The sequence below is a fragment of the Oncorhynchus mykiss genome, chromosome 6 (genome assembly GCF_013265735.2).
Source record: "Oncorhynchus mykiss isolate Arlee chromosome 6, USDA_OmykA_1.1, whole genome shotgun sequence".
In the NCBI taxonomy this organism is placed as follows: Eukaryota; Metazoa; Chordata; class Actinopteri; order Salmoniformes; family Salmonidae; genus Oncorhynchus; species Oncorhynchus mykiss.
In genome coordinates, this window is record NC_048570.1 from 48441594 (window position 1) to 48468154 (window position 26561).

The 26561-nt window shown below is 41.6% G+C and overlaps 1 protein-coding gene across 3 annotated transcripts in view; it reads left to right on the plus strand.

Annotated features, from left to right (window-relative positions):
- Positions 1-26561, plus strand: part of cntrl (centriolin) — a 108986-nt gene that overhangs the window by 21821 nt on the left and 60604 nt on the right. The window contains exons 6-13 of one of the 3 annotated variants that reach the window (XM_036980322.1): positions 57-243; positions 492-685; positions 6426-6461; positions 6805-6846; positions 7344-7463; positions 8130-8319; positions 8584-8693; positions 14630-14824. In XM_036980322.1, coding sequence (XP_036836217.1) covers positions 57-243; positions 492-685; positions 6426-6461; positions 6805-6846; positions 7344-7463; positions 8130-8319; positions 8584-8693; positions 14630-14824 — 1074 coding nt within the window. The remainder of the gene's footprint in view (positions 1-56; positions 244-491; positions 686-6425; positions 6462-6804; positions 6847-7343; positions 7464-8129; positions 8320-8583; positions 8694-14629; positions 14825-26561) is intronic. The other 2 variants (XM_036980324.1, XM_036980323.1) reach the window with 2 other exon arrangements.

The window sequence follows — 26561 nt, forward strand, 5'->3', positions numbered from 1 at the left end:
TGTGACCAATAAAATTATATTTTTTGTCTTTCTCTTCATACCTGGGGCTGCTGCAGCTGCATGAGCTGTCCAGACTAAAGCCTCTGAAAAACCTAACAGAGTTGACCTTGGCAGAGAACCCTATAGCCAATCTCCCCCATTACCGTCTCTTCCTGGTTTTCCACCTGAGGTCACTTGAGACACTGGACGGGCAGCCTATAAGCCAGGAAGAGAGAGAGCAGGCCCCCCAGCGCTTTCAAATGGGTACATTGCAGTATTGCACAATCCCTGCTTAAAACCATGAAAGGGTCTCATTACTAGATGAGCCTTTGTATATTTTAGATACTTGGTGTGTATTCATTTAGTGCAAACCTTAAAGTCCCTCTTCATTTTGGCCTGTTTGCTTCTGTTAGTTTCCTAGTGAATATACAGTACCTCAGTACCACACTTAGGTTGTTTCCTAGTTGGTACTGTTAGTGGAAATGGCAACTCTTTTCATGCTGTGGTTGCAGAGGAGATTGAGCGTCTGGAGCAGGACCTAGAGTGTCGTGTGGCAGAGATCGGGAGGCTGCAGAGTGAGCAGGTGGCTGCAGTGGAGGAGCTTGAGCAGCAGGAGGAGCTCATTGACCAACTGCAGCTAAAGAGCCTGCAGCAACAGCACTGCCAGGCCCAGCAGGAGCAGGAGCTGGACACCAAGACAGAGCTGGTGGGCATTTATCTCAACATGCATGCACTCACTCAAACACAGACAGAGAGAAAGAGACACACACACACACACCAGGGTTTCCGTTAGGAAAATGTGGTGCCGGACAACGTGACTGGTAAGATTTTAATTTACCGGCCATTTGAGAAATTTACCGAACCGATATGCGTTGGGTGTGTCTCAATAGGGCAGCCACCCACGGTGCTCAGAATGACGGATCGCATTTTGATTATGGCAATTCATCATAACATGCCAAGCAGCTACTGTAATGAGGCATCCGATAAAACATAATTTTCAAACATTTGCAAACAAATACAATTAGCTGGAAAACACCATTCTAAACAATGCACCTGGTGCGAGCAGTATATGACAGAGATGAACATTTTCGGTAGAAACTTGGTGAATCTAAAGATGCAACAACTAGGATGGGTTACTAATATACAGTGGTTCTTCCTGTAAAAGTTGTGTAATACTGCAGCACACCTTACGGGCTGCCGCAAAATTCTATGGCAGGTTATTTAATTGTCAGCCATTGTTACCATTAATGCTAGTTAGTGCTAGTTTGACAACCAAAGGGCATCCTTGAGAAGCATTTGATAGCATTTGATTTAAAATATATATTTTTAAGAACATAGTATATGGGATTGATTTTAAGAAAATTGTAATTAATTAGATTAATATTGTAGTCTTAAAACCTGTTGAGGATATGGCAGACATACGCCCCCTTTGGAGAGATTGGGTACCCCTAGTAAACTGGAAAAAAAATCTTTCAAAAATTGTTAATATATGCAAATAAAAATTATTATTGGATAGAAAACACTCTAAAGATTCTAAAACCGTTGGAATTATGTCTGTAAGTATAGCAGAACTCACAGGGCAGGCATTCTTCCAAACTAGTTTCTGTGGCCATGAAAGTTGGAGCAACTTTGACGTCATGCCCCCACCCTTCCCAACCAGCTATGATTCTGGGGACACTTTCTATCTCTTCCGCTAGATGTCCTCTTTCATTAGAGCTTCAAACCGTTCAAATCGCGCGAGAATTGACCCTATGGGAGTGAAATTAGTGCGTGCCACGAGAGAATAGGCTGTGCGTATGGGCGCGAATTGGTCACAGTCATTCCTTTGTTTCCAGCACTGAAGAGAAGGGCAGACGATGGGCGATTGAATTGAAGTTTGTTTTGCACGTCTAAAACATCATAAAGCTTGCTTCTGCACTTAGTTTGACCTGTTTAGTCGACATATAATGTGTAATTTTGAAGTTTTGATGCGCAACTTATCCGGACCAGAGGACGTTTTGGGTGCATTTCAGCTGATGTTATTAGCAGTAGCTAATACAAAGACGCAAGACTTGAAACCAAACGATGTATTGGGTAAGTATGAAGCCTTCCAGAACATTCTGAACGAAGACCATCGAAGGTAAGGGAATATTTATGCTTAAATCTGTGTTTCTGTTGACTCCAACATTACGTGGAAATGTAGCTTGGAACTGAGCGCTGTCTCACAATATGGAATAGTGTGCGATTTCTGTAACGTTAAAAATAAATCTAACACAGCGGTTGCATAAAGAAGCAGTGTATCTTTCTAACTATATGTAGAACATGTATATTTAGTCAAAGTTTATGATGTCTATTTTACGTTATCTTGCCGCGCTACATAGATTTCCTGCGGGCGTTTTTGAGTAATTTCTGAAGGTGAACTCACTGTAAATGGACATTTATGGATATAAATGGCATATTATTGAAAAAAAAAAATATGTACTGTGTAATATGTCATATTACTGTCATCTGATGAAGATTTTCAAAAGGTTAGTGAGCGATTTATTTTTTAATCCTGCGTTTGTTGATTGCATGTTTTGGCTATTGAAATGAGCTGTGTCTGGTGGTGGTTTTACATATATATGTGCTATGTTTTCGCCGTAAAACATTTTAGAAATCTGACTTGCTGGCTAAATGAACAAGATGTTTATCTTTCATTTGAGCTATTGGACTTGTTAATGTGTGGAGGTTAAATATTTTTAAGAATATTTTTGCGTTCCATGCGCCACCGTTCCAGCTGCACGTGGGAGGGTTGATTCCCAATTGGGAACCAGTATCGTAGACCGGTTAAGAAAAACAAAACCAACAGGGTTTCCGTTATGAAAATATGGCGCTGTACAACATGACGATCGGGAGTAGGCTACAGTACTAAGTACATTTCCACATTTCCAATTTGTTTCATTACAGCCTTATTCTAAAATGTATTAAATCATTTTTTCCCCTCATCAATTTACATACAATACGCCATAATGACAAAGGGAAACAGGTTTTTAGAAATTTTTGCAAATGTATTAAAAATTAAAAACATACCTTATTTACACAAGTCCGCCTGTGGTAAATTCAATTGTTTGGGCATGATTTGGAAAGGCACACACCTGTCTTTATAAGGTCCCACAGTTGACAGTGCATGTCAGAGCAAAAACCAACACATGAGATCGAAGGAATTGTCCGTAGAGCTCCGAGACAGGATTTTGTCGAGGCACAGATCTGGGGAAGGGTACCAAAAAAAGAAACCTGCAGCATTGAAGATCCCCAAGAACACAGTGGCCATCATTCTTAAATGGAAGAAGTTTGGAACCGCCAAGACTCTTCCTAGAGCTGGCCACGTGGCCAAACTGAGCAGTCGGGGGACAAGGGTCTTGGTCAGGGAGGTGACCAAGAACCTGATGGTCACTCTGACAGAGCTCCAGACTTCCTCTGTGGAGATGGGAGAACCTTCCAGAAGGACAACCATCTCTGCAGCACTCCACCAATCAAGCCTTTATGGTAGAGTGGCCAGACGGCAGCCACTCCTCAGTAAAAGGCACATGGCGGCTCACTTGAAGTTTGCCAAAAGGCACCTGACCATGAGAAACAAGATTCTCTGATGAAACCAAGATTGAAATCTTTGGCCTGAATGCCAAGCGTCATGTCAGGAATTAACCTGGCACCATCTCTACGGTGTAGCATGGTGGTGGCAGCATCATGCTGTGGGGATGTTTTTCAGTGGCAGGGACTGGGAGACTAGTCAGGATCGAGGTAAAGATGAACGGAGCAAAGTGCAGAGAGATCCTTGATGAAAATCTTCTCCGACTGGGGCAAAGGTTCACCTTCAAAAAGGACAATGACCCTAAACACACAGCCAAGAAAACACAGAAGTGGCCTCAGGACAGCCAGAGCCCGGACTTGTACCAAATCGAACATCTCTGGAAAGACTTGAAAATGTCTGTGCAGCGACACTCCCTATTCAACTTGACAGAGCTTAAGAGGATTTGCAGATAAGAATTGGAGAAACTCCCCAAATACAGGAGTGCCAAGCTTGTAGCGTCGTACCCAAGAAGACGTGAGGCTGTAATCGCTGCCAAAGGTGCTTCAACAAAGTACTGAGTAAAGGGTTTGAATACTTATGTAAATGTGATATTTCAGTTTTTGTTATTTTTATAAATTTTGAAAAATGTATTAACCTGTTTTTTGCATTGTCGTTATGGGGTATTGTGTGTAGATTGATGAGGGGGAAAAAAACGTTTTAATCAATTTGAGAATTATCCTTTAACGTAGCAAAATGTGGAAAAATAATAATTTCCGAATGCACTATATAGCCGCCAATGATCACGGTGTATCAGTGTTCGTACGGCAGAGGCTGGTGCTCTCACATTAGTTACAGTGCCTTGCGAAAGTATTCGGCCCCCTTGAACGTTGCGACCTTTTGCCACATTTCAGGCTTCAAACATAAAGATATAAAACACATATATAAAAAATATATATAAAAAACACAATCATGAAGTGGAACAACATTTATTGGATATTTCAAACTTTTTTAACAAATCAAAAACTGAAAAATTGGGCGTGCAAAATTATTCAGCCCCTTTACTTTCAGTGCAGCAAACTCTCTCCAGAAGTTCAGTGAGGATCTCTGAATGATCCAATGTTGACCTAAATGACTAATGATGATAAATACAATCCACCTGTGTGTAATCAAGTCTCCGTATAAATGCACCTGCCCTGTGATAGTCTCAGAGGTCCGTTAAAAGCGCAGAGAGCATCATGAAGAACAAGGAACACACCAGGCAGGTCCGAGATACTGTTGTGAAGACGTTTAAAGCCGGATTTGGATATAAAAAGATTTCCCAAGCTTTAAACATCCCAAGGAGTACTGTGCAAGCGATAATATTGAAATGGAAGGAGTATCAGACCACTGCAAATATACCAAGACCTGGCCATCCCTCTAAACTTTCAGCTCATACAAGGTGAAGACTCATCAGAGATGCAGCCAAGAGGCCCATGATCACTCTGGATGAACTGCAGAGATCTACAGCTGAGGTGGGAGACTCTGTCCATAGGACAACAATCAGTTGTATATTGCACAAATCTGGCCTTTATGGAAGAGTGGCAAGAAGAAAGCCATTTCTTAAAGATATCCATAAAAAGTGTCGTTTAAAGTTTGCCACAAGCCACCTGGGAGACACACCAAACATGTGGAAGAAGGTGCTCTGGTCAGATGAAACCAAAATGGAACTTTTTGGCAACAATGCAAAACGTTATGTTTGGCGTAAAAGCAACACAGCTGAACACACCATCCCCACTGTCAAACATGGTGGTGGTGGCAGCATCATGGTTTGGGCCTGCTTTTCTTCAGCAGGGACAGGGAAGATGGTTAAAATTGATGGGAAGATGGATGGAGCCAAATACAGGACCATTCTGGAAGAAAACCTGATGGAGTCTGCAAAAGACCTGAGACTGGGACGGAGATTTGTCTTCCAACAAGACAATGATCCAAAACATAAAGCAAAATCTACAATGGAATGGTTCAAAAATAAACATATCCAGGTGTTAGAATGGCCAAGTCAAAGTCCAGACCTGAATCCAATCGAGAATCTGTGGAAAGAACTGAAAACTGCTGTTCACAAATGCTCTCCATCCAACCTCACTGAGCTCGAGCTGTTTTGCAAGGAGGAATGGGAAAAAATGTCAGTCTCTCGATGTGCAAAACTGATAGAGACATACCCCAAGCGACTTACAGCTGTAATCGCAGCAAAAGGTGGCGCTACAAAGTATTAACTTAAGGGGGCTGAATAATTTTGCACGCCCAATTTTTCAGTTTTTGATTTGTTAAAAAAGTTTGAAATATCCAATAAATGTCGTTCCACTTCATGATTGTGTCCCACTTGTTGTTGATTCTTCACAAAAAAATACAGTTTTATATCTTTATGTTTGATGCCTGAAATGTGGCAAAAGGTCGCAAAGTTCAAGGGGGCCGAATACTTTCGCAAGGCACTGTATATTTTTTGTTTTATATTTTTTGCCTTTTAAATAAGATTTTTATGATTAACCACTTGACAAAAAAATAAAATAATTGCATCTGTGGTTGGATTTTCATACAAGGTAAGACATGCCTCATAATATGATGTAAATCATTCAGATTTCAAACAATTAACTAAGTGTGTACTGCCTCCAGCTCTCATTGTAGAGTGGTTGGTGACTTGCTGAAAGCTTGCCTACCTTTGTTTTTTCTCCTGGTCAATTTGGCCGGCAACAATTTTATTCATGGGCTTTTCATTTTATTAGACAAAACCCGTCAATTACCGGCTAACGGAAATCCTGACATACACACACACAAACACGCAAATTGTCATATAGGATGGAGCTCCTTGAACAACGATGCATTTACGTGTCCTCTAAACTCTTCGTGCCTTCCTCTTCATCTTTCTCTCGTCTTTCTGTGCCCATAGCTATTTTCCCGGCCTCTAGTTGATCCTTTCCTGAAGGTAGTATTGCATGGTGTGGTATAGTGTTTGTGTGTATAGAAAGCAAATTCTTTAGTTTTTTTATTGCTCATCGTTCACATGATTTCTTAATGGCCTTTTATGACTTGGTTTCATAAGTCATGCACCCAGGTTGCGTCAAACAAAAAAAACACTAACCTTTTCAAATGTCAGGGCCTCATTCTCTAGTAACTCGTATTCATTATAATATAATAGGCAATACTAATCTTAGATCAGTACATCTACTCTTTATGAATACAGGCCATGATCATGTCTTCATCCATTTTTCTCATTTGCTCTTTGCATGAATTTTCTGTTTGTTTTCCCACTGCATCGTTCTCTTCAGCCTCCTTCATTGCCTGCTCCTCTACTGGATGCTATTTGTCAGGTACTCTGAAGACACACAAATTCATGTGAACCCAATGCCCACTGCTGACCCATGTCCTTGCTTAAATGTCGATGACTCTTCTGTCCATTCAGGTTCTCACTCGCAGAGCACTCTTATGTTTGCTAGCATTTTGTTGTTTTTGTTTGTTTACCTCATGTTTCAGATTAAATATAAAGATGATGATGATAGATGCTGCCTCCTTTTTCTTGGTTTGACTTTATATGGTCATAGCTAGTATAATATACAGGTAATTTTGCACGTTTGTATTTTATTGTGACAAAGTAAATTTAGGTAGATAGCAGCTGCATTTAGATAGGCTATTATACTGAGCAGTGATTTACATGGGATTGACCACCATAAAGATTAGCTATATTTTTCGGAGAGTCCAAAATATTGCCATACATTCCATTCTAACTTGCAGTGAGTGTATGATGCTTTTCTTCAATGTGTTTGTGATATCTCTGTATAATCTCTATACTGCATGGCCGTATTGACAGCTGAAACAGAAAACGGTGGAGCTGACACGAGCATGCCAGAAGCAGTATGAGCTGGAGCAGGAGTTAGCCTTTCAGAAGATCGACGCCAAGTTTGAACCATATCCCTATTACCCAGACCATGTGAGTGCATCCATCCAGACCCATCTCTCCATTCAGTTGTTGCCTTAGGGTCTGCCGACAATGGCACCCTATACCCTATACAGTGCAATACTTCTGGTCAGAAGTAGTGAACTATACACTGAGTGTACAAAACATTAAGGACACCTCTTTCCATGACCTAGACTGACCAGGTGAAAGCTGGATTAACTTTATTGATGTCACTTTTTAAATCCAATTTAATCAGTGTAGATGAAGGGTAGGAGACTGGTTTAAAAAAATATTTTTAAGCCTTGAGACATGGATGTGTGCCTTTCAGAGGGTGAATGGGCAAGACAATGGATTTAAGTGCCTTTGAACAGGGTATGGTAGTAGGTGCCAGGCGCACCGGTTTGTGTCAAGAACTGCAACACTTCTGGGTTTTTCACGCTCAGTAGTTCCCCGTCTGTATGAAGAATGTTCCATTACCCAATGGACATCAGCCAACTTGACACAACTGTGGGAAGCATTGGAGTCAACATGGGTCAGCATCCCTGTGGAACGCTTTTGAGTCCATGCCCAGACAAATTGAGGCCATGGGGGGTGCATTTCAAGATTAGGAAGGTGTACACTCAGGAAATAAGATGCCATTTTGGATGCACCCTTGGAATCTGCATGAATTTGTGATTAATTTCCCCTCTCTCTCACCAGGAGTTGGAGGCAGAAAGCTTGCTGGGGGAAAGCCCTTACATTGGAAAGGCACGGCACAAAAGGAACGCGGTGGCCTCAGATGGCATCCAGAGTCATCAGATGCCAACTGCAGGCCACATAGAGACAGACAACCCCAGGCAAGATGTGGCTAAGATCAGCTCCAGAGACTGCAGCCAAGAACAGACTAAAGGTACAGAAGAGGGAGTATGGTAAAGTTCGTCCTACTAGATGCTGATCTTGGGTCAGTTAAGGTTTTTTTCCTTCTAATGGCTAAGGTTCGAATTGGAGGAGTGGAAGCTGATATGGTAACACAAGATTTTCCTATTGTCTGCATCACCCTGCCTATTGGATGTGAAGTGAACTACATGGTTGTTCCTCTGACTGTTGCTGACTGACGTGAGTGTTAGGTGAGGTGTAGTTAGGTGAGTTCTTGTTTGTGTGACTGTGTCCCCAGCCGAGGAGCGTCTGCAGCAGTTGCACAGGGAGATCGAGGAGGCAGAGCAGCAGGTCCTCAGGGCCGGTGGAGAGCTTCGCCAGCTACAGGAGACACTCTCCCAGAAACAGGTGAGACACCGGCGAAGCTCGGCTCTCCTATTGTCTGTGTCCCAAATGGCACCCTATTTCCTATATAGTGCAGTATTTTTGTCAAAATGAATGCACTTGGTCGTTCCATCAAATTTGTCCCTTTTTGGTAGTGTAACTTTGAATTTTATTAAAACATTTTGTACCAATTTTTTTTTAACCTAATTTGAAGAGCACATGTTCAACTTAATAAAAAATAAAAAAATCATTTTAAAAAAATCACTATAGTAAGTGCCAAATAAAGTGACAGGGTTGATGATTACATCTCAAATCAGCCAAAAATCCTCTTGACAGGGGGTATGGAAGCTTGTTGTGTGCAACAGGAAGGGGAAATTGAATGAGTAGAACCAGCTCACATGTTGCCCTATGATTTGACAATTAGATGTTCAATGTTAATTTTTTTATATTAATGATGTAAAGGCCCCAGTTTAGAGGACCTGCATGATTCTGGTACTCTTCTGACCTTAATCTTCGCTTATAAATTGATCTGTGGTCACTGTAGATCGAAATGGCTTGCATTGTACACAGTAGTATAGTTTTTGTGCCTATGTGAATTACAGTATGATGGGAAATCTGAAATTAATTCGCTCTTCTGACTGTCCATAAACTGAACCTTATGTCACAGCCACTGACAAAGCACGTGCCTGTAATCCTTACATTGCAGCGCAACAGGAGATGATCTCTAAAATAATTCATAGATTTGAAACAAAAAACACCTTGGTTGTTATAGATTAATAGGGTATGAAAAACGAGTTCCTAACGAGTTCAGGAAGCCGAACGTGTGACGTTCACAGTGGTGGGGGCTGATGTTTTGATCAAGAGACCATTAGAAAATATGCACATTTTCTCTTAACACTAAACATACAAATATGTATTTTACAGTTATAAGGAAGGTGAAATCTTAGTTAGTGGTTAGAATTTGATTGTACTATATTGAGAAAGCATATAAGTCATTGAATAGGAAATATGTCACAAAATATTTCATATTTTTATCATATTTGTACTGTTTGCTTGAGCTTGTGTCCTCAAAAGTGACTACACCTCAGCAATTTGTAACTATTTACCAGAAAGATGAGTTTGAACCTTTCTTGGAGTATGCAGCATTACTAGTTATTGTTTATAGTCCTCTTGTGATAAATAATTACTTTTGGGGATTACTTAGATTACGTTCAGTTTACGTAACAGGCTTGTCCTTAAAATTAGGGACAAGTGCCTCCCGAGTGCATTGCAGTGCTACTTACCACTAGAGATCCTGGTTCGAGTCCAGGCTCTGTCGCAGCCGGCCAGTGTCGTCCGGGTTAGGGTAGGGTTTGGCCGGCAGGGATATTCTTGTCCCATCGCGCACTAGCGACTCCTGTGGCGGGCAGGGCACAATGCACGCTGACACGGTCGCCAGGTGTACGGGGTTTCCTCCGACACATTGGTGCAGCTGGCTTCCGGGTTAAGTGGCCATTGTGTCAAGAAGCAGTGCAGCTTGGTTGAGTTGTGTTTCGGTGGACACACTGCTCTCGACCTTCGCCTCTCCCAAGTTTTGCAGCGATGGGACAAGACTAACTACCAATTGGATACCACAAAATTGAGGAGAAAAGGGGGTTTAAAAAAAGTACTTTTATCTTTAAGCACAACTGAAGGAAATAAACAATTTATCTGATAGGAAACAGCCAATGTGGCATCGATATTAGTCAGAAACATTTATTGTAGTGTCAAAATTGACTACAAATTATATGTAAATAAATGATATGTAAATCATTTTGGTCATAAAGTCAGTCTGGTCCAAAACTGAGTTTTGTAAGTGAGTTCATCATGACTTACTTGAGGGTTGGGTTTTGATTTCGACAATGCTCACTTGCCTAGTAACACAGGATACTCAGCTGTGGTGGTTTGCACTCTATCCAATGCTACCGCAGAACACAGAGACAGTGAGACCTTCCCTGCAGCGGATCGGACTTTGTTTACTTAAGACAACAGGTCGCACATTTTTTTAATTTGAGAAATCCTGCAACGAACTCCTTGGCTTGATTTTAAAATTTGCGACTGAAACCTCCTCGGCAAAAATGTCAAGTCAAGAAATCTGTAATGACTTTTATCTTAGATTCATTCAAAATAGTTTAAGGAAGTGATACTAGCATTGTTCCTATGGTGTCTCATGGGGGACAAACATCACTGCCTGCCACATCGAACCATACCACCAAGACTGAAATCAAATTTTTCTTCATGAGCAACATTGATTTCATGTAGATAAACTTTACCTAATAGCAGGAGTGTTTACTAATAATTATAGACTAAGTTAGCAAAACAATTACTTGTCTACATGTCCTCCTCTTTCCAACTGTCGTTTGATGCTCGAGCAGCTAATCCGCTAGACGCGTGGGGGTGTAGAAGCTCTAGCCTATAGGCTATGGCACTTCAGTAAAAAAAATCTTTGTGTGGACTTTCTTATACAGTTGTGGCAAAAAGTTTTGAGAATGACACAATATTAATTTCCACAAAGTTTGCTGCTTCAGTGTCTTTAGATATTTTTGTCAGATGTTACTATGGAATACTGAAGTATAATTACAAGCATTTCATAAGTGTTTGCAGTGTTGACCATTCTTTTTCAAAACCTCTGCAATCCGCCCTGGCATGCTGTCAATTAACTTCTGGGCCACATCCTGACTGATGGCAGCCCATTCTTGCATAATCAATGCTTGGAGTTTGTCAGAATTTGTGGGTTTTTGTTTGTCCACCTGCCTCTTGAGGATTGACCACAAGTTCTCAATGGGATTAAGGTCTGGGGAGTTTCCTGGCTATGGACCCAAAATATCAATGTTTTGTTCCTCGAGCCACTTAGTTATCACTTTTGCCTTATGGCAAGGTGCTCCATCATGCTGGAAAAGGCATTGTTCGTCACCAAACTGTTCCTGGATGGTTGGGAGAAGTTGCTCTCGGAGGATGTGCTGATACCATTCTTTATTCATGGCTGTGTTCTTAGGCACAATTGTGAGTGAGCCCACTCTCTTAGCTGAGAAGCAACCCCACACATGAATGGTCTCAGGATGCTTTACTGTTGGCATGACACAGGACTGATGGTAGCTCCCACCTTGTCTTCTCCGGAGAAGCTTTTTTCCTGATGCCCCAAACAATCGGAAAGGGGATTCATCAGAGAAAATGACTTTACCCCAGTCCTCAGCAGTCCAATCCCTGTACCTTTTGCAGAATATCAGTCTGTCCCTGATGTTTTTCCTGGAGGGAAGTGGCTTCTTTGCTGCCCTTCTTGACACCTGGCCATCCTCCAAAAGTCTTTGCTTCACTGTGCGTGCAGATGCACTCACACCTGCCTGCTGCCCTTCCTGATCAAGCTCTATACTGGTGTTGCCACAATCCCGCAGCTGAATCAACTTTAGGAGATGGTCCTGGCACTTGCTGGACTTTCTTTGGTGCCCTGAAGCCTTCTTCACAACAATTGAACCCTTCTCCTTGAAGTTCTTGATGATCCGATAAATGGTTGATGTAGGTGCAATCTTAATGGCAGCAATATCATTGCCTGTTGAGCCCTTATTGTGCAAAACAATGATGACAGGCACATGTGTCCTTTTAGGTAACCATGGTTGACAGAGGAAGAACAATGATTCCAAGCACCACCCTCCTTTTGAAGCTTCCAGTCTGTTATTCGAGCTCAATCAGCATGACAGCTTAATCTCCAGCCTTGTCCTTGTAAACACTCACACCTGTGTTAACGAGAGAATCACTGACATGATGTCAGCTGGTCCTTTTGGGGCAGGGCTGAAATGCAGTGGACATGTTTTTTGGGGATTCACTTCATTTGCATGGCAAAGAGGGACTGCAATTATTTGCAATTCATCTGATCACTCCTCATAACATTCTGGAGTATATGCAAATTGCCATCATACAAACTGAGGCAGCAGACTTTGTGAAAATTAATATTTGTCATTCTCAAAACTTTTGGCCACGACTGTACAATGTAAGTTATCATTACTTGCTAGTAAATAAATAAATCGCTCTTCTTTTAAAACCGATTGGATGTGGCTGACTATTCATTAATTATTCAATAGCAGTCGACAAGTTTGTTCTGGCTCTGAGGTCTATAATAAGCTAATGTTGTGTCAAATGGACAATGCGCCAATCCTATCCAACCTGTCATGCTATAATTAGATACAGAATCTTTTCTTAATTTATAGATTAATCAACGCTGATAAATAGGCTATGGAAATGTTGCGTATATTTGTTTGTCAATTTAATTTTCATACTATAGCATAGCTGTCTCTCTCCCCTTCATGCTTTCCTTGTCAATTCATTATCTTATAGCTTACATTTGGAAAGCCTAAGGTTAGGCCTAGGTTTTTTAAATACATTTTAAGGAAAGCAATAACATTTGCTCTTGTGTCTGACAATATAGTATGCTGTTGGCTTTGATTGACAGGTCCTTTTATTGGTGTGTGCGTGTGCGAGTTCGCTGATTCTCTTCTCTATAGGCCTATATGTCTATTCAGAAAGTTTCCTGAAGTAGCCATTAATAGGAATCAAATGCTCCTGTCATGATTTAATCTTGTAAAAGGACTATTTTCAGTAAAGGCCCTTTCTCTTCAAGTCCGTTATTTTCATCCGAATAATTAGGAAGAAAAAAATGAATACGAACACGTTTTGTTTATGACACCAGTCACGCCAATTGCGAAATATCAGCCTGCCACAATCCATCAATTATTTATGCCAAACGGGTTTAATATTTGCGTATTTTCGCATGGGAAAATAATATGTTTACCAATAGAAATTCTTATCTGCACTGCCACTGACAGGTCTGTGGGTTTGCTGTGTGAATTAATTAATACATTTCTCTCTGCCTGTTTTTTTTTTACATTTGCAGTGCAGCAAAGTAGGAATTTAGCCATTGTGATCATATCACACCAGAACTAGGCTACATATCGCTCAGGCTATGGTCTCGATATCTTAAAACGTTCCTTGTCAATTTATATGATAGGCTACATTGATTTAGCATTATTCTATGATGTAGACTATTTTTTTGATATCCTACAGAAATAATTTGAACCTAAGGCAAGTTTTTGTTCATACGTTTTTGGGAAAGGACAAATGTGATTTGCTTATGTGTCAAAGTGAGATGCGCTGCAGGTGCCTTTGATTGATGTGTCCTTTTAGGTGGGTGCATGTATGAATTGACAAATGATCTATGTCCATTCAGAAAGTTTCCTCAAATAGGCCTAGCCTATCTGGACTTCATCTCTTTAATCACATCCAGGGTCAGCATGTGCGGAATGATGACAGGTGCCAGTTTTGTGTTACCTCTTTTATTAAATGGGATGCAACTCATTACAGAGTCCTCTCAAGACACTTTGGACAACATATTGCCACAGAGAATGACTCCGCAGCATTGGTGACGTTATGAGAATTATTCGGAAAAGTGGAGGGAAAAACGCATCAGACTAGGTGTGAATGGGTTAGTCCGTCAAAATCTGTATTTATTTTTAGGAATTCCTCTCCAATTTGACATTTCTTAATTTGTATACTAGTCTAATATTCATAGTAATAACTTTAATAATAAAATGCTACTGATAATAAGGAAGTGTAATGGTATCAGTGTAGTTTCAGGGAAAAGCCACGTGTTTCTTTTGAGTCTGATATGCGCTGATACCCCCCCCCCCCTACCGGTTATGTCGGTGACCGTGTAGATTGGCTTGGCACTATCCAAAACATTTTTTTCTAATAGTGTAATAACAGTATACAGTAGTCCCAGATCTGTTTGTCCTATTATGTCAACTCCTTGTCACTTATTGTCATGCCAAAGAGTTGACATGATTGCACAAACAGATCTGCGACCATGCTACAATAACAGCACTGTTCCACATCAACTAGCCTAATCCACCCCGGACACTTCTAAAAGCCTCTTCTCTCCATCCTTCATCTAGGTGTCCGAGGCAGAGAAAGAGCAACTAAGGCAGAAGCTCCACTGGAGGATCCAGCAAGTGAGGCAGCTGAGAGATGAGGCGGAGGCTCTGGAGGGCCAGCTGGAGACACAGAGCGGGGAAATGAACCGAACCCAGGGAGAGCTGGGCCACCTCCAGGACCTACTCCACACACTGGACCCCAGGGATCCCCAGCATGTTAGTACTTTAGATAGCTAGCTACTAGCTCTGGTCCAGGTCGTTAGTGTGCCTTCCTCCACTAACGGCCTGGACCAGAGCTAGCTATCAGCATCACTTTACACATCCCGCACCACTGACACACTGCAGAGCAACTTATTACATATTGAATACACCAAACTTGCAGGATACACCATTTTAGAACTTTCCTAATCTAGTCTCTTCAGTTGCATACATTGTCTTAGGAAAGTGCTAAGCTATTCCCTTCAGTTGGAATTGATGCAGCACTTCAATATACAGGGTCGATGTGCAGGGGTACGAGGTAGTTGAGGTAGATATGTACAGTAGGGAGAACAAGTATTTGATACACTGCTGATTTTGCAGGTTTTCCTACTTACAAAGCATATAGAGGTCAGTAATGACATAAGTATTTGATCACCTACCAACCAGTAAGAATTCCATCTCTCACAGACCTGTTCGTTTTCTTTAAGAATCCCTCCTGTTCTCCACTCATTACCTGTATTAACTGCACCTGTTTGAACTCATTACGTGTATAAAAGACAACTGTCCACACAATCAAACAGACTCCAACCTCTCCACAATGACCAAGACCAGAGAGCTGTGTAAGGACATCAGGGATAAAATTGTAGACCTGCACAAGGCTGGGATGGGCTACAGGACAATAGGCAAGCATGGTGAGAAGTCAACAACTGTTGGCGCAATTATTAGAAAATGGAAGAAGTTCAAGATGACGTTCAATCACCCTCGGTCTGGGGCTCCATGCAAGATCTCACCTTGTGGGGCATCAATGATCATGAGGAAGGTGAGGGATCAGCCCAGAACTACACGGCAGGACCTGGTCAATGACCTGAAGAGAGCTGGGACCACAGTCTCAAAGAAAACCATTAGTAACACACTACGCCGTCATGGATTAAAATCCTGCAGCGCACACAAGGTCCCCCTGCTCAAGCCACCGCATGTCCAGGCCAGTCTGAAGTTTGCCAATGACCATCTAGATGATCCAGAGGAGGAATGGGAGAAGGTCATATGGTCTGATGAGACAAAAATAGAGCTTTTTGGTCTAAACTCCACTCGCCGTGTTTGGAGGGAGAAGAAGGATGAGTACAACCCCAAGAACACCATCCCAACCGTGAAGCATGGAGGTGGAAACATCATTCTTTGGGGATGCTTTTCTGCAAAGGGGACAGGACGACTGCACCGTATTGAGGGGAGGATGGATGTATCGCGAGACCTTGGCCAACAACCTCCTTGCCTCAGTAAGAGCATTGAAGATGGGTCGTGGCTGGGTCTTCCAGCATGACAACGACCCGAAACACACAGCCAGGGCAACTAAGGAGTGGCTCCGTAAGAAGCATCTCAAGGTCCTGGAGTGGCCTAGCCAGTCTCCAGACCTGAACCCAATAGAACATATTTGGAGGGAGCTGAAAGTCCGTATTGCCCATCGACAGCCTCGAAACCTGAAGGATCTGGAGAAGGTCTGTATGGAGGAGTGGGCCAAAATCCCTGCTGCAATGTGTGCAAACCTGGTCAAGAAGTACAGGAAACGTATGATCTCTGTAATTGCAAACAAAGGTTTCTGTACCAAATATTAAGTTCTGCTTTTCTGATGTATGAAATACTTATGTCATGCAATAAAATGCAAATTAATTACTTAAAAATCATACAATGTGATTTTCTGGATTTTTGTTTTAGATTCCGTCTCTCACAGTTGAAGTGTACCTATGATAAAAATTACAGACCTCTACATGCTTTGTAAGTAGGAAAACATGCAAAATCTGCAGTGTATCAAATACTTGTTCTCCCCACTGTGCATATAGGTATGGATGAATTGACTGGGCAACGGGATAGATAATAAACAGTAACAGCAGCGTATGTGATGAGTCAAAAGAGATTACTGCAAAAAGGGTCAATGCAGATATTCCGGGTAGCTATTGGTTAACTAATTAGCAGTCTTATCGCTAACCAAACTTTGTGCATCGGTACTGCTTGCGGTAGCAGAGAGAACGGTCTATGACTTGGATGGGCCTTCCTCTGACACCGCCTGGGCCGTATGCACTACCCTCTGTAGCGCTTTGTGGTCAGATGGGGATGCAGCCAGTCAAGATGCTCTCACTGGTGTCAACCTGTTCCACAACATCCCTGTCGATGTGAATGGGGGCGTGTTCGGCCTTCTGTTTCCTGTAGTCATTGATCAGCTCCTTTGTCTTGCTGACATTGATTTAAAGTTTGTTGTTCTGGCACCACACTACCAGGTCTCTTACCTCCTCCCTGTAGGCTGAGCTTGGTGATCAGGCCTACCATTCTTTTGTCGCCCGGCCAAGCAGTAGTGTGTTAACAGTGAGTACAGTAGGGGACTAAGCACGCACCCCTGGTGGGCCACCGTGTTGAGGGTCAACGTGGCGGATGTGTTGTTGCCTACTCTCACCAGCTGGGCGTGGCCTGTCAGGAAGTCCAGGATCCAGTTGCAGAGGAAGATGTTTAATCTCAGGGTCCTTAGCTTAGTGATGAGCTTGGAGGGTACAATGGTGTTGAACGCTGAGCTGTTGTCAATGAACAGCATTATCACATAGGTGTTCCTTTTGGAAAGGGCAGTGTGTGTGCGTGCGTGTGCTTGTGTGTGTACATACAGTACCAGTCAAAAGTTTGGACACCTACTCATTCCAGGATTGTTCTTTATTTTTACAATTTTTTTACATTGTAGAATAAAAGGAAATAACACATGAACTAACCAAAAAAGTGTTAAACAAATCTAAATATATTTGAGATTCTTCAAAGTAGCCACCCTTTGCCTCGATGACAGCTTTGCACACTCTTGGCATTCTCTCAACCAGCCTCACCTGGAATGCTTTTCCAGCCGTCTTGAAGGAGTTCTGACATATGCTGGTCACTTTTTGGCTGCCTTTCCTTTACTCTGCAGTCCAACTCATCCCAAACCATCTCAATTGGTTTGAAGTCGGGTGATTGTGGAGGCCAGGTCATCTGATGCAGCACTCCATCACTCTCCTTCTTGGTCAAATAGCCCTTACACAGCCTGGAGGTGTGTTGAGTCATTGTCCTGTTGAAAAACAAATAATCGTCCCACTAAGCGCAAAACAGATGGGATGGCGTATCGCTGCATAATGCTGTGGTAGCCATGCTGTTTAAGTGTGCCTAGAATTCTAAATAAATCAGTGACAGCAGCAAAGCACCCCCTTACCATCACACCACCTCCTCCATGCTTTACGGTGGGAACCACACATGCGGAGATCATCCATTCACCTACTCTGCTTCTCACAAAAACACAGCGGTTGGAACCAAAAATCTGGAATTTTGAAAAAAACAAAAACAAAGGACAGATTTCCACCGATTTCCGCTGGTTGAGAAAATGCCAAGAGTATGCAAAGCTGTCATCAAGGCAAAGGGTGGATACTTTGAAGAATCTAAAATATATTTCTATTTAACACTTTTTTTTTGTTTACTACATGATTCAATATGTGTTATTTCATTGTTTTGATGTCTTCACTATTATTTTACAATGTAAAAAATAAAGAGAAACCCTTGAATGAGTAGGTGTGTCCAAACTTTTGACTGGGACTGTACAGTTGAAGTCTGAAGTTTACATACACTTAGGTTGGAGTCATTAACTCGTTTTTCAACCACAAATTCTTGTTAACAAACTATACTTTTGGCAAGTCGGTTAGGACTTTGCACGTGACACAAGTAATTTTTCCAACAATTGTTTACAGACAGATTATTTCACTTAATTATTCACTGTATCACAATTTCAGTGGGTTTGAAGTTTACATACACTAAGTTGACTGTGCCTTTACAGCTTAGAAAATTCCAGAAAATTATGTCATGGCTTTAGAAGCTTCTGATAGACTAATTGACATCATTTGAGTCAATTGGAGGTGTACCTATGGATGTATTTCAAGGCCCACCTTTAAACTCAGTGCCTCTTTGCTTGACATCATGGGAAAATCAAAAGAATGTATGTAAACTTCCGCCTTCAACTGTACTGCCCTTTCCCACCAAACGCAACATTTTTAAAGATTTTGCTGTGTTACAGTTCATGTAAGGAAATCAGTCAATTCAAATATATTCATTAGGCACTAATCTATGGATTTCACATGACTGGGCAGGGGCCAGGCCAATCAGAATGAGTTTTTTTTCCCTACAAAAGGGCTTTATTTTAAACAGAATTACTCCCTTTAATTTCCCCAGCATAAGGTGCACCTGTGTAATGATCATGTGGTTTATTCAGCTTCTGCCACATCCAACAAGCTTCAGAGCCGGTGTAGTAGGATTCGATCTTGGTCCTGTATTGACACTTTGCCTGTTTGATGGTTTGTCAGAGGGCGTAGCGGAATTTCTTTTAAGTGTCTGGATTAGAGTCCCGCTCATTGAAACCTGCAGCTCTAGCCTTTACCTCGGTGCGGATGTTGCCTGTAATCCGTGGCTTCTGGTTGGGATATGTATGTACGGTCACTGTAGGGGCAACGTTGTCGATGCACTTATTAATGAAGCTGGCAATTGATGTGGGTAACTCCTCAATGCCAGCAGATGAATCCCGGAACATATTCCAGTCTGTGCTAGCAAAACAGTCCTGTAGCTTAGCATCTGCTTCATCGGACCACTTCCGTATTGAGTACTTTCTGTTTATGTTTTTGCTTGTAAGCAGGAATCGGGAGGATAGATTTATGGTCAGATTTGGAGGGCGAGGGAGAGCTTTGTATGCGTCTCGGTGTGTGGAGTAAAGGTGATCTAGAGTTTTTTGCCTCTAGTTGCACAGGTGACATGCTGGTAGAAATGAGGTAAAACGTACTTCAGTTTTCCTGCATATAAGTCACCAGCCACTAGAAACGCTATTGAGCTTATGGCCCTATACAGCTCATTGAGTGCAGACCTAGTGCCAGCATTGGTTTGTGGTGGTACTATAGACCAGTGGTTCCCAAACTGTGGGGTGCGCGCCCAGGGGTCGGCAGGGTGGGCACAACAGTGGTCCTGCTTTAAACTTACTTTTGAAAGTTGTAATAGTACAAGGTGCAATTTCGAAATTGGGTAGTTCCACATTGGTTCCTCATGTTTTTCATTGCATACCTTAGATAGCTATTTTGAACTTGTCAGAAATGTCCAGAACAACTAATGTCTGCTAACAATTTTCTATTTAGATTTTTTAGCCCATAGATATTTTTGTAATATTTTTGTCACTCACATAGTACAACCTGGAGACTTTCTTAATATTAGAAATGGCGCGCCAGTTGTTAAGAGACACCCACCCTCTCCTCTGAGCTTCCTCAACGCAGCCGTTCTGTCCTGCCGATGTATAAAAAAAAAACATCTTGATTTATATTTACCAAGTCGTTGTTCAGCCACGACTCTGAGAAACATAGGATATTACTGTTCTTCAGATCACGCTGATAGGATAGTCTCAAACAGAGTTTATCCAGTTTATTCTCCAGTGATTGCACTTTCGCCAATAGAATGGAGGTTAGAGGCAATCTATCCACTCTCACATAGTCTTCTCAGGTATCTATAGTGCCGTCTCCTCCTTCGAGTGTCTGGGATTTGGGCCTGGTCCATGATAATCAATATGTCTTTTACCCCCGACTCATTGAAGTTGAAGTCCTCGTTCAAATTGAGGTTAGTGATAGCTGTTCTGATATCCAAAAGCTGTTTTCGGACATAGAAAACGATGGCGGATACATTATGTACACTTTTATTTTATTACAGCCAAATAATACACAAAATAGCACAATTGGTAAGGAGCCTGTAAACGGCCGCCATTCCCTCTAGCTCCATTATTCATTACTCTGATAATTCATACTCTAATATTTATTAGATTTACATCACATTTTTTATAAATATCCCTATAGTGTTATGCTATTTTAGCAGATGCTCTTAGCATACACACTTATTTCTTGCTTGCAATTGTTTCATTCTTACATGAAACAATTAGCCTTGTTTACACATTACATTGGAAATGCATGTTTTTTAAAAACTTTTAACCATAGACAGCATAACACTATAGGGATATTACATTGCAGAAAAACAACATGTGCAGAATGTTAAAAAGAGGTTTAGAAAACAGGCAGGAAAAGGCATTTTGGGGGGGGGGGGGGCAGGATGAACACAGGTTGCGCAGCCACTCTTTTTTTGTTTGTTTTATCTGCCCCTCCTGGTCGTGGACTTTAATCATACATTTCCAGAAGATATTCTCCATATGTGTTCTTATTTCTCTTGTCAAAACGTTTTGAACCGTTTTCAACATGCATGAAGATGCACATGTAATCTAAATCCATAAAAAGTAACCTATTTCATTTGTGCAACCTCGGCCACAATCAAAGAAGTGCACATTGCTATATTTCCATTGCACCTGCATGTGTCAAAGCTTAACTTGATGGACCTCTCAGAATTATTCATTATTTTTAACCTATCGGAATTATGTGGGAATTATTCCATGGAAGCAACAAGTGAAAAAAAGGGTAGCTGTGCCTTTAAAAGAAGTCGGAGAGTTCTCTGGGGAATCACCATAGAGGGCAGGGAAAGAGAACTTGCCTCACTTCCACCACATGCCAGGGGCATTGTCATAGCCTATCCATGCATGTTGATTGGTCAACAGGGTGGCTTCCTGTGTTGATTCGAAGAGAGAGAGTGGAGTAGATGAGGAAGGGGGTTAGGAGGCGTGCTCAGGGTGTGGGGACTAAAGCTTGAAGTCCTAAAGAAGGGGAAACTTCAGCCCCTGAGCCTGTAGAGCTGGGGGGTTGGACCTAACCGTGAGGGAGGGAGTCAGGAAATGCAACGTCTTCTCCCGGGGGCCTCCTGTAGATTCAGGGGGAGCAGAAGCAGATGAGAGCTGGCTAACTGGATGCATTTGCCGTGATGCAAACCAAAGAGTAATATGACTGCACTGATTTCTAGTGAGTACCGCAACTTGGCCTTGGGAGGGACTCCCAATATTTTTCTTATTTTTCTCCCCCTCTCATATCTTCTTTCTCTACTGTGTTCTAAATTGAAGAGAATGTTTAAACAGAAACATATTTGTTATTGCAACCGTTACTAATATGTAACAGGACTCTGAGTGAAAGGTTATTCTGAAGGTTTTGCATAAATGTTGTTCTTCCCCTGTCTTGATTTCATATTTGCATCACTCTTCTGTAAACAGGAAAACACTGTTTTTCTTGCTATTACCTAAAATTACTGCACTGTACTGTTATCGTTTGACCTACTAAGCATTTTTACAACACTTTTTTGGGGGGCCAGTACACAGGTCAAATATGACCGACTAGTTATTATATTTAGTGAACAATGTGAAGTGAATTATAATTCGGTTTGTGGTGCAATTGTTCTTGTTCTGTGAGTGTAACAGAGCTGAAGTAGTGAATAAGTAAGTTGGCCAGGCCAGGAAGTGTTTTTGTAGGGAGCATGAAAGTCCTCTTCTGCGTTAGTGGGGGGTTAGGTCACTCACATTCCTCTTACTTTGGTCACCTCTGATATGCCAAAGCTAGTGTTTTCACTCTGAAATAGGGTTAACATGATACCCATAAAAAGAACCTACACAGTTATGTAAATGTGATGAGTATTAGTATTTTTCTTGCTTTTAGTGGCATATGCTCATGTTTTGCATCAGTTAACTTACCATAGACTGCCTCTATTGAATGTGAACTAATGATAATATAGTATAACCAGTACTTAATTCGATTCGGCACCTCTGAGTTTTGGACTGTTTCATTCCGCAAACCATTTGCCAGGATCCAGTACCTCTCTTGGCATGAGACATTTTTTCACCGTTTGCAATGTACCTATTTGGGTAACACTTTACGATAAGGTTCCATTTGTAAAGGATTACAGAAACCTTTAATAAATGTTATAACAAATTGGTCAAAATAGTTTGATTTCCAGTTAGTGCTTACCAAATAGTAAGCCACTATTTACCTCCAACTATTGACCATTTATAAATGCACCTACAAATGCGTGTAATATTGAACCCGTATGTATCATCATGCAACCTTATTTTCAATAGTTGCACAGTTGGAGGAGGTATCCTTAATCTTACAAGTGTTTAAGTGCATTAATAAGTGGTTAATAACTGGAGGTAAATATTGGCTCACTATTTGGCAAATACTGACAAGTTATTGCACTATTTTGACCAATGCGATAACTGCAAATGATGAAATAATCATTCATGTAATTTTAACGCCTTTATAAACCTATTACAAATGGAATGTCATTGTGAAGTGTTAACAATATGGTAAATTCTAATAAAAGCAGAGTTAATTAAAGTTACCTCTGTAATTATCCTGCCCCCTAAAAAACGTAACGTGAACGTGGCTGATATTCTAAGAATTGCTGTGGTGTGAGAGAGAAGCATGCCTGTATCTCTCAGAACTAGAATGATATTCACTTTCTATGATCTCACTCTGCGCTGATAGACATGAGCCTTTAACTCTCATTACGCCAGCATTGCACTTCGTCATTTATTTCCACATAAAATCATAGGCACGGGAAGGGTGCTGGAGGTGCCACAGCACCCCGGATGATACATTTAAATATATTGGTTGAAGTTATTCCTGCTGTCTGTTAAGAAATAAATTAAAACATTTGGAAGACTACACCAGGAATATGCCTATAATTTAGCCACATAGGATCAATAGCTTTTTTATATATATATTTATATTTTAAATAGCCTAGCTGTGGACTGTGTGTTGCCCAATCTCAAATCAAATTTTATTCGTCACATACACGTGATTAGCAGATGTTATTGCGGTTGTAGGGAAATGCTTGTGTTTCTAGCTCCAACAGTGCAGTAATATCTAACAAATTACATAACATATACCCAATACACACAAATCCAAGTAGGAATGAATTAAGACTATATACATATGGACAAGCGATGTCAGAGCGGAATGGACTAAGATACCGTAGAATAGTATAGAATACAGTATATACATATGAGATGAGTAATGCCAGATATGTAAACATTATTAAAATGACTAGTGTTCCATTCCTTAAAGTGGCCAGTGATTTCTAGTATATGTCAATTGTCAGCAGCCTCTAATGTGCTAGTGATGGTTGTGTAACAGTCTGATAGCCTTGAGATAGAAGCTGTTTTTCAGTCTCTTGGTCCCAGCTTTGATGCACCTGTACTGACCTCGCCTTCTGGATGATAGCGGGGTAAACAGGCAGTGGTTTGGGTGGTTGATGTCCTTGATGATCTTTTTGGCCTTCCTCTGAAATCGGGTGCTGTACGTGTCCTGGAGGGTGGGTAGTTTGCCCCTGTTAATGCGTTGGGCAGATCGCACCACCCTCTGGAGAGCCTTGCGGTTGCGGGCGGTGCAGTTGCCGTACCAGGCGGTGATACAGCCCGACAGGATGCTTTCAATTGTGCATCTGTAAAAAGTTTGCGTTTTCTGTGTCAAGCCAAATTTCTTCAGCCTCCTGAGGTTGAGGATTCTCTGTTGCCCTTTCTTCACCACACTGTCTGTGTGGGTGGTCCATTTCAGTTTGTTTGTGATGTGTATGCCAAGGAACTTGATGCTTTCCACCTTCTCCACTGCGGTCCCGTCGATGTAGATAGGGGGGTGCACCCTCTGCTATTTCCTGAAGTCCACGTTCATCTCCTTTGTTTTGTTGACGTTGAGTGAAAGGTTGTTTTCCTGACACCACACTCCCAGAGCCCTCACCTCCTCCCAGTAGGCTGTGTCGTCATCGTTGGTAATCAAGCCTACTGCTGTTGTCGTCTGCAAACTTGATAATTTAGAGGTGTGCTTGGCCACGCGGTCATGGGTGAACAGGGAGTACAGGAGGGGGCTGAGCACGCACGCTTGTGGGTCCCCAGTGTTGAGGATCATGGAGTGGAGGTGATGTTTCCTACCTTCACCCATCAGGAAATCCAGGACCCAGTTGCGCACGGCGGGGTTCAGACCCAGAGCTTAATGATGAGCTTGGAGGGTACTATGGTGTTGAATGCTGAGGTATAGTCAATAAACAGCATTCTTACTCTTGTCCAGATGGCATTGGCACTTTTTGTAGTCTGTGATTGTCTGTAGTCCCTGAACATACGTCTGAACTGTTGAATTGCGACTCCACTTTATCTCTATACAGACGTTTAGCTTGTTTGATTGCCTTGTGGAGTGAATAACTACACTGTTTATATTCTGCCATATTACCAGTCGCCTTGCAATGGTGAAATGCGGTGGTTCGCGATTTCACTTTCACGCGAATGCTACTCCTAATTTACTAATTTACAAAAATAAAAAAACATACACTGGTTCCTCCTTTTAAAATGCGAGCTTTCACTGCGGGACTTAGAGGTACCCAGCATCACTGCTTCATTGCTCCAGACCACTGCAAGAGCACTCATTATGCATTTTGGTCCCAATGACCAATCATATCGTGTGGTTCCAAAGATGAATTTTATGCGAGCTAGCTTGGTGACTTTCTTCAGCAAAGATGGCTGACAAAACATTATGGTGGCAGCAAATTTAAAGTAATTATAACGTCAAAACGAGTCAAGCTAAAAATGTACAATTGAGACGAATATGTTAGTTAATGTAGAGACAAACGATTGTGCATATTTTTTTGTCATAAAATTAATTTACGAAAATTGCTATTTCGCAAGTTTTATCATATCCAATACCAGGTGTATCAAACTCCATTCTTTGAATGATGTATTACAATTATACACTTCAACATTGTTTTACACTCCTGCCCCTAGGACATCAATGATTACACATTGTAACTATGCAATAGACTAGAAACATGATTTAAGTAAAGGCTGATTTGTAATTCATATATACAGAATAAAAACAGTACATCCTGCCAGCATGTCCACAAGCGAGCAACTCAGGCGGATAATGACGCGTGGAAGAGAGCGAGGGACGAGATGGGAATAACAATCCAAGCTATTTGCTCTGAGACCGGCATAATAATGTAATGAAACAAGCAGGGAGCAGGTTTCAAACCCTCAACATTCTAGCCCGAAGTCCAGCATGCTATCGACTGTGCCCAAATGTTTTAATTGGGGTTGGGGCCGATTGCGAACACTATCAATTGTGATCTTTAACGTGGAAAGGGGGAAAAGTATTATTATTAGTTTTTCACTAGCAGGATGGGCTATTAGCTGAACAATAGACTTCAACCTTTTACTAAAGAATTGTCTAATAGTCGAGCTAGCTGTGAACCCCCCCCCCCCAACTTGCAACAAATCATTTGTATCCATCTTTCCACATCTACCTACAGTTGTGGCCAAAAGTTTTGAGAATGACACAATATTAATTTTCACAAAGTTTGCTGCATCAGTGTCTTTAGATCTTTCTGTCAGATGTTACTATGGAATACTGAATTATAATTACAAGCATTTCATAAGTGTCAAAGGCTTTTATTGACAATTACATGAAGTTGATGCAAAGAGTCAATATTTGCAGTGTTGACCCTTCTTATTCAAGACTTCTGCAATCCGCCCTGGCATGCTGTCAATTAACTTCTGGGCCACATCCTGACTGATGGCAGCCCATTCTTGCATAATCAATGCTTGGAGTTTGTCAGAATTTGTGGGTTTTTGTTTGTCCACCCACCTCTTGAGGATTGACCACAAGTTCTTAATGGGATTATGGTCTGGGGAGTTTCCTGGCCATGGACCCAAAATATTGATGTTTTGTTCCCCGAGCCATTTAGTTATCACTTTTGCCTTAGGGCAAGGTGCTCCATCATGCTGGAAAAGGCATTGTTTGTCACCAAACTGTTCCTGGATGGTTGG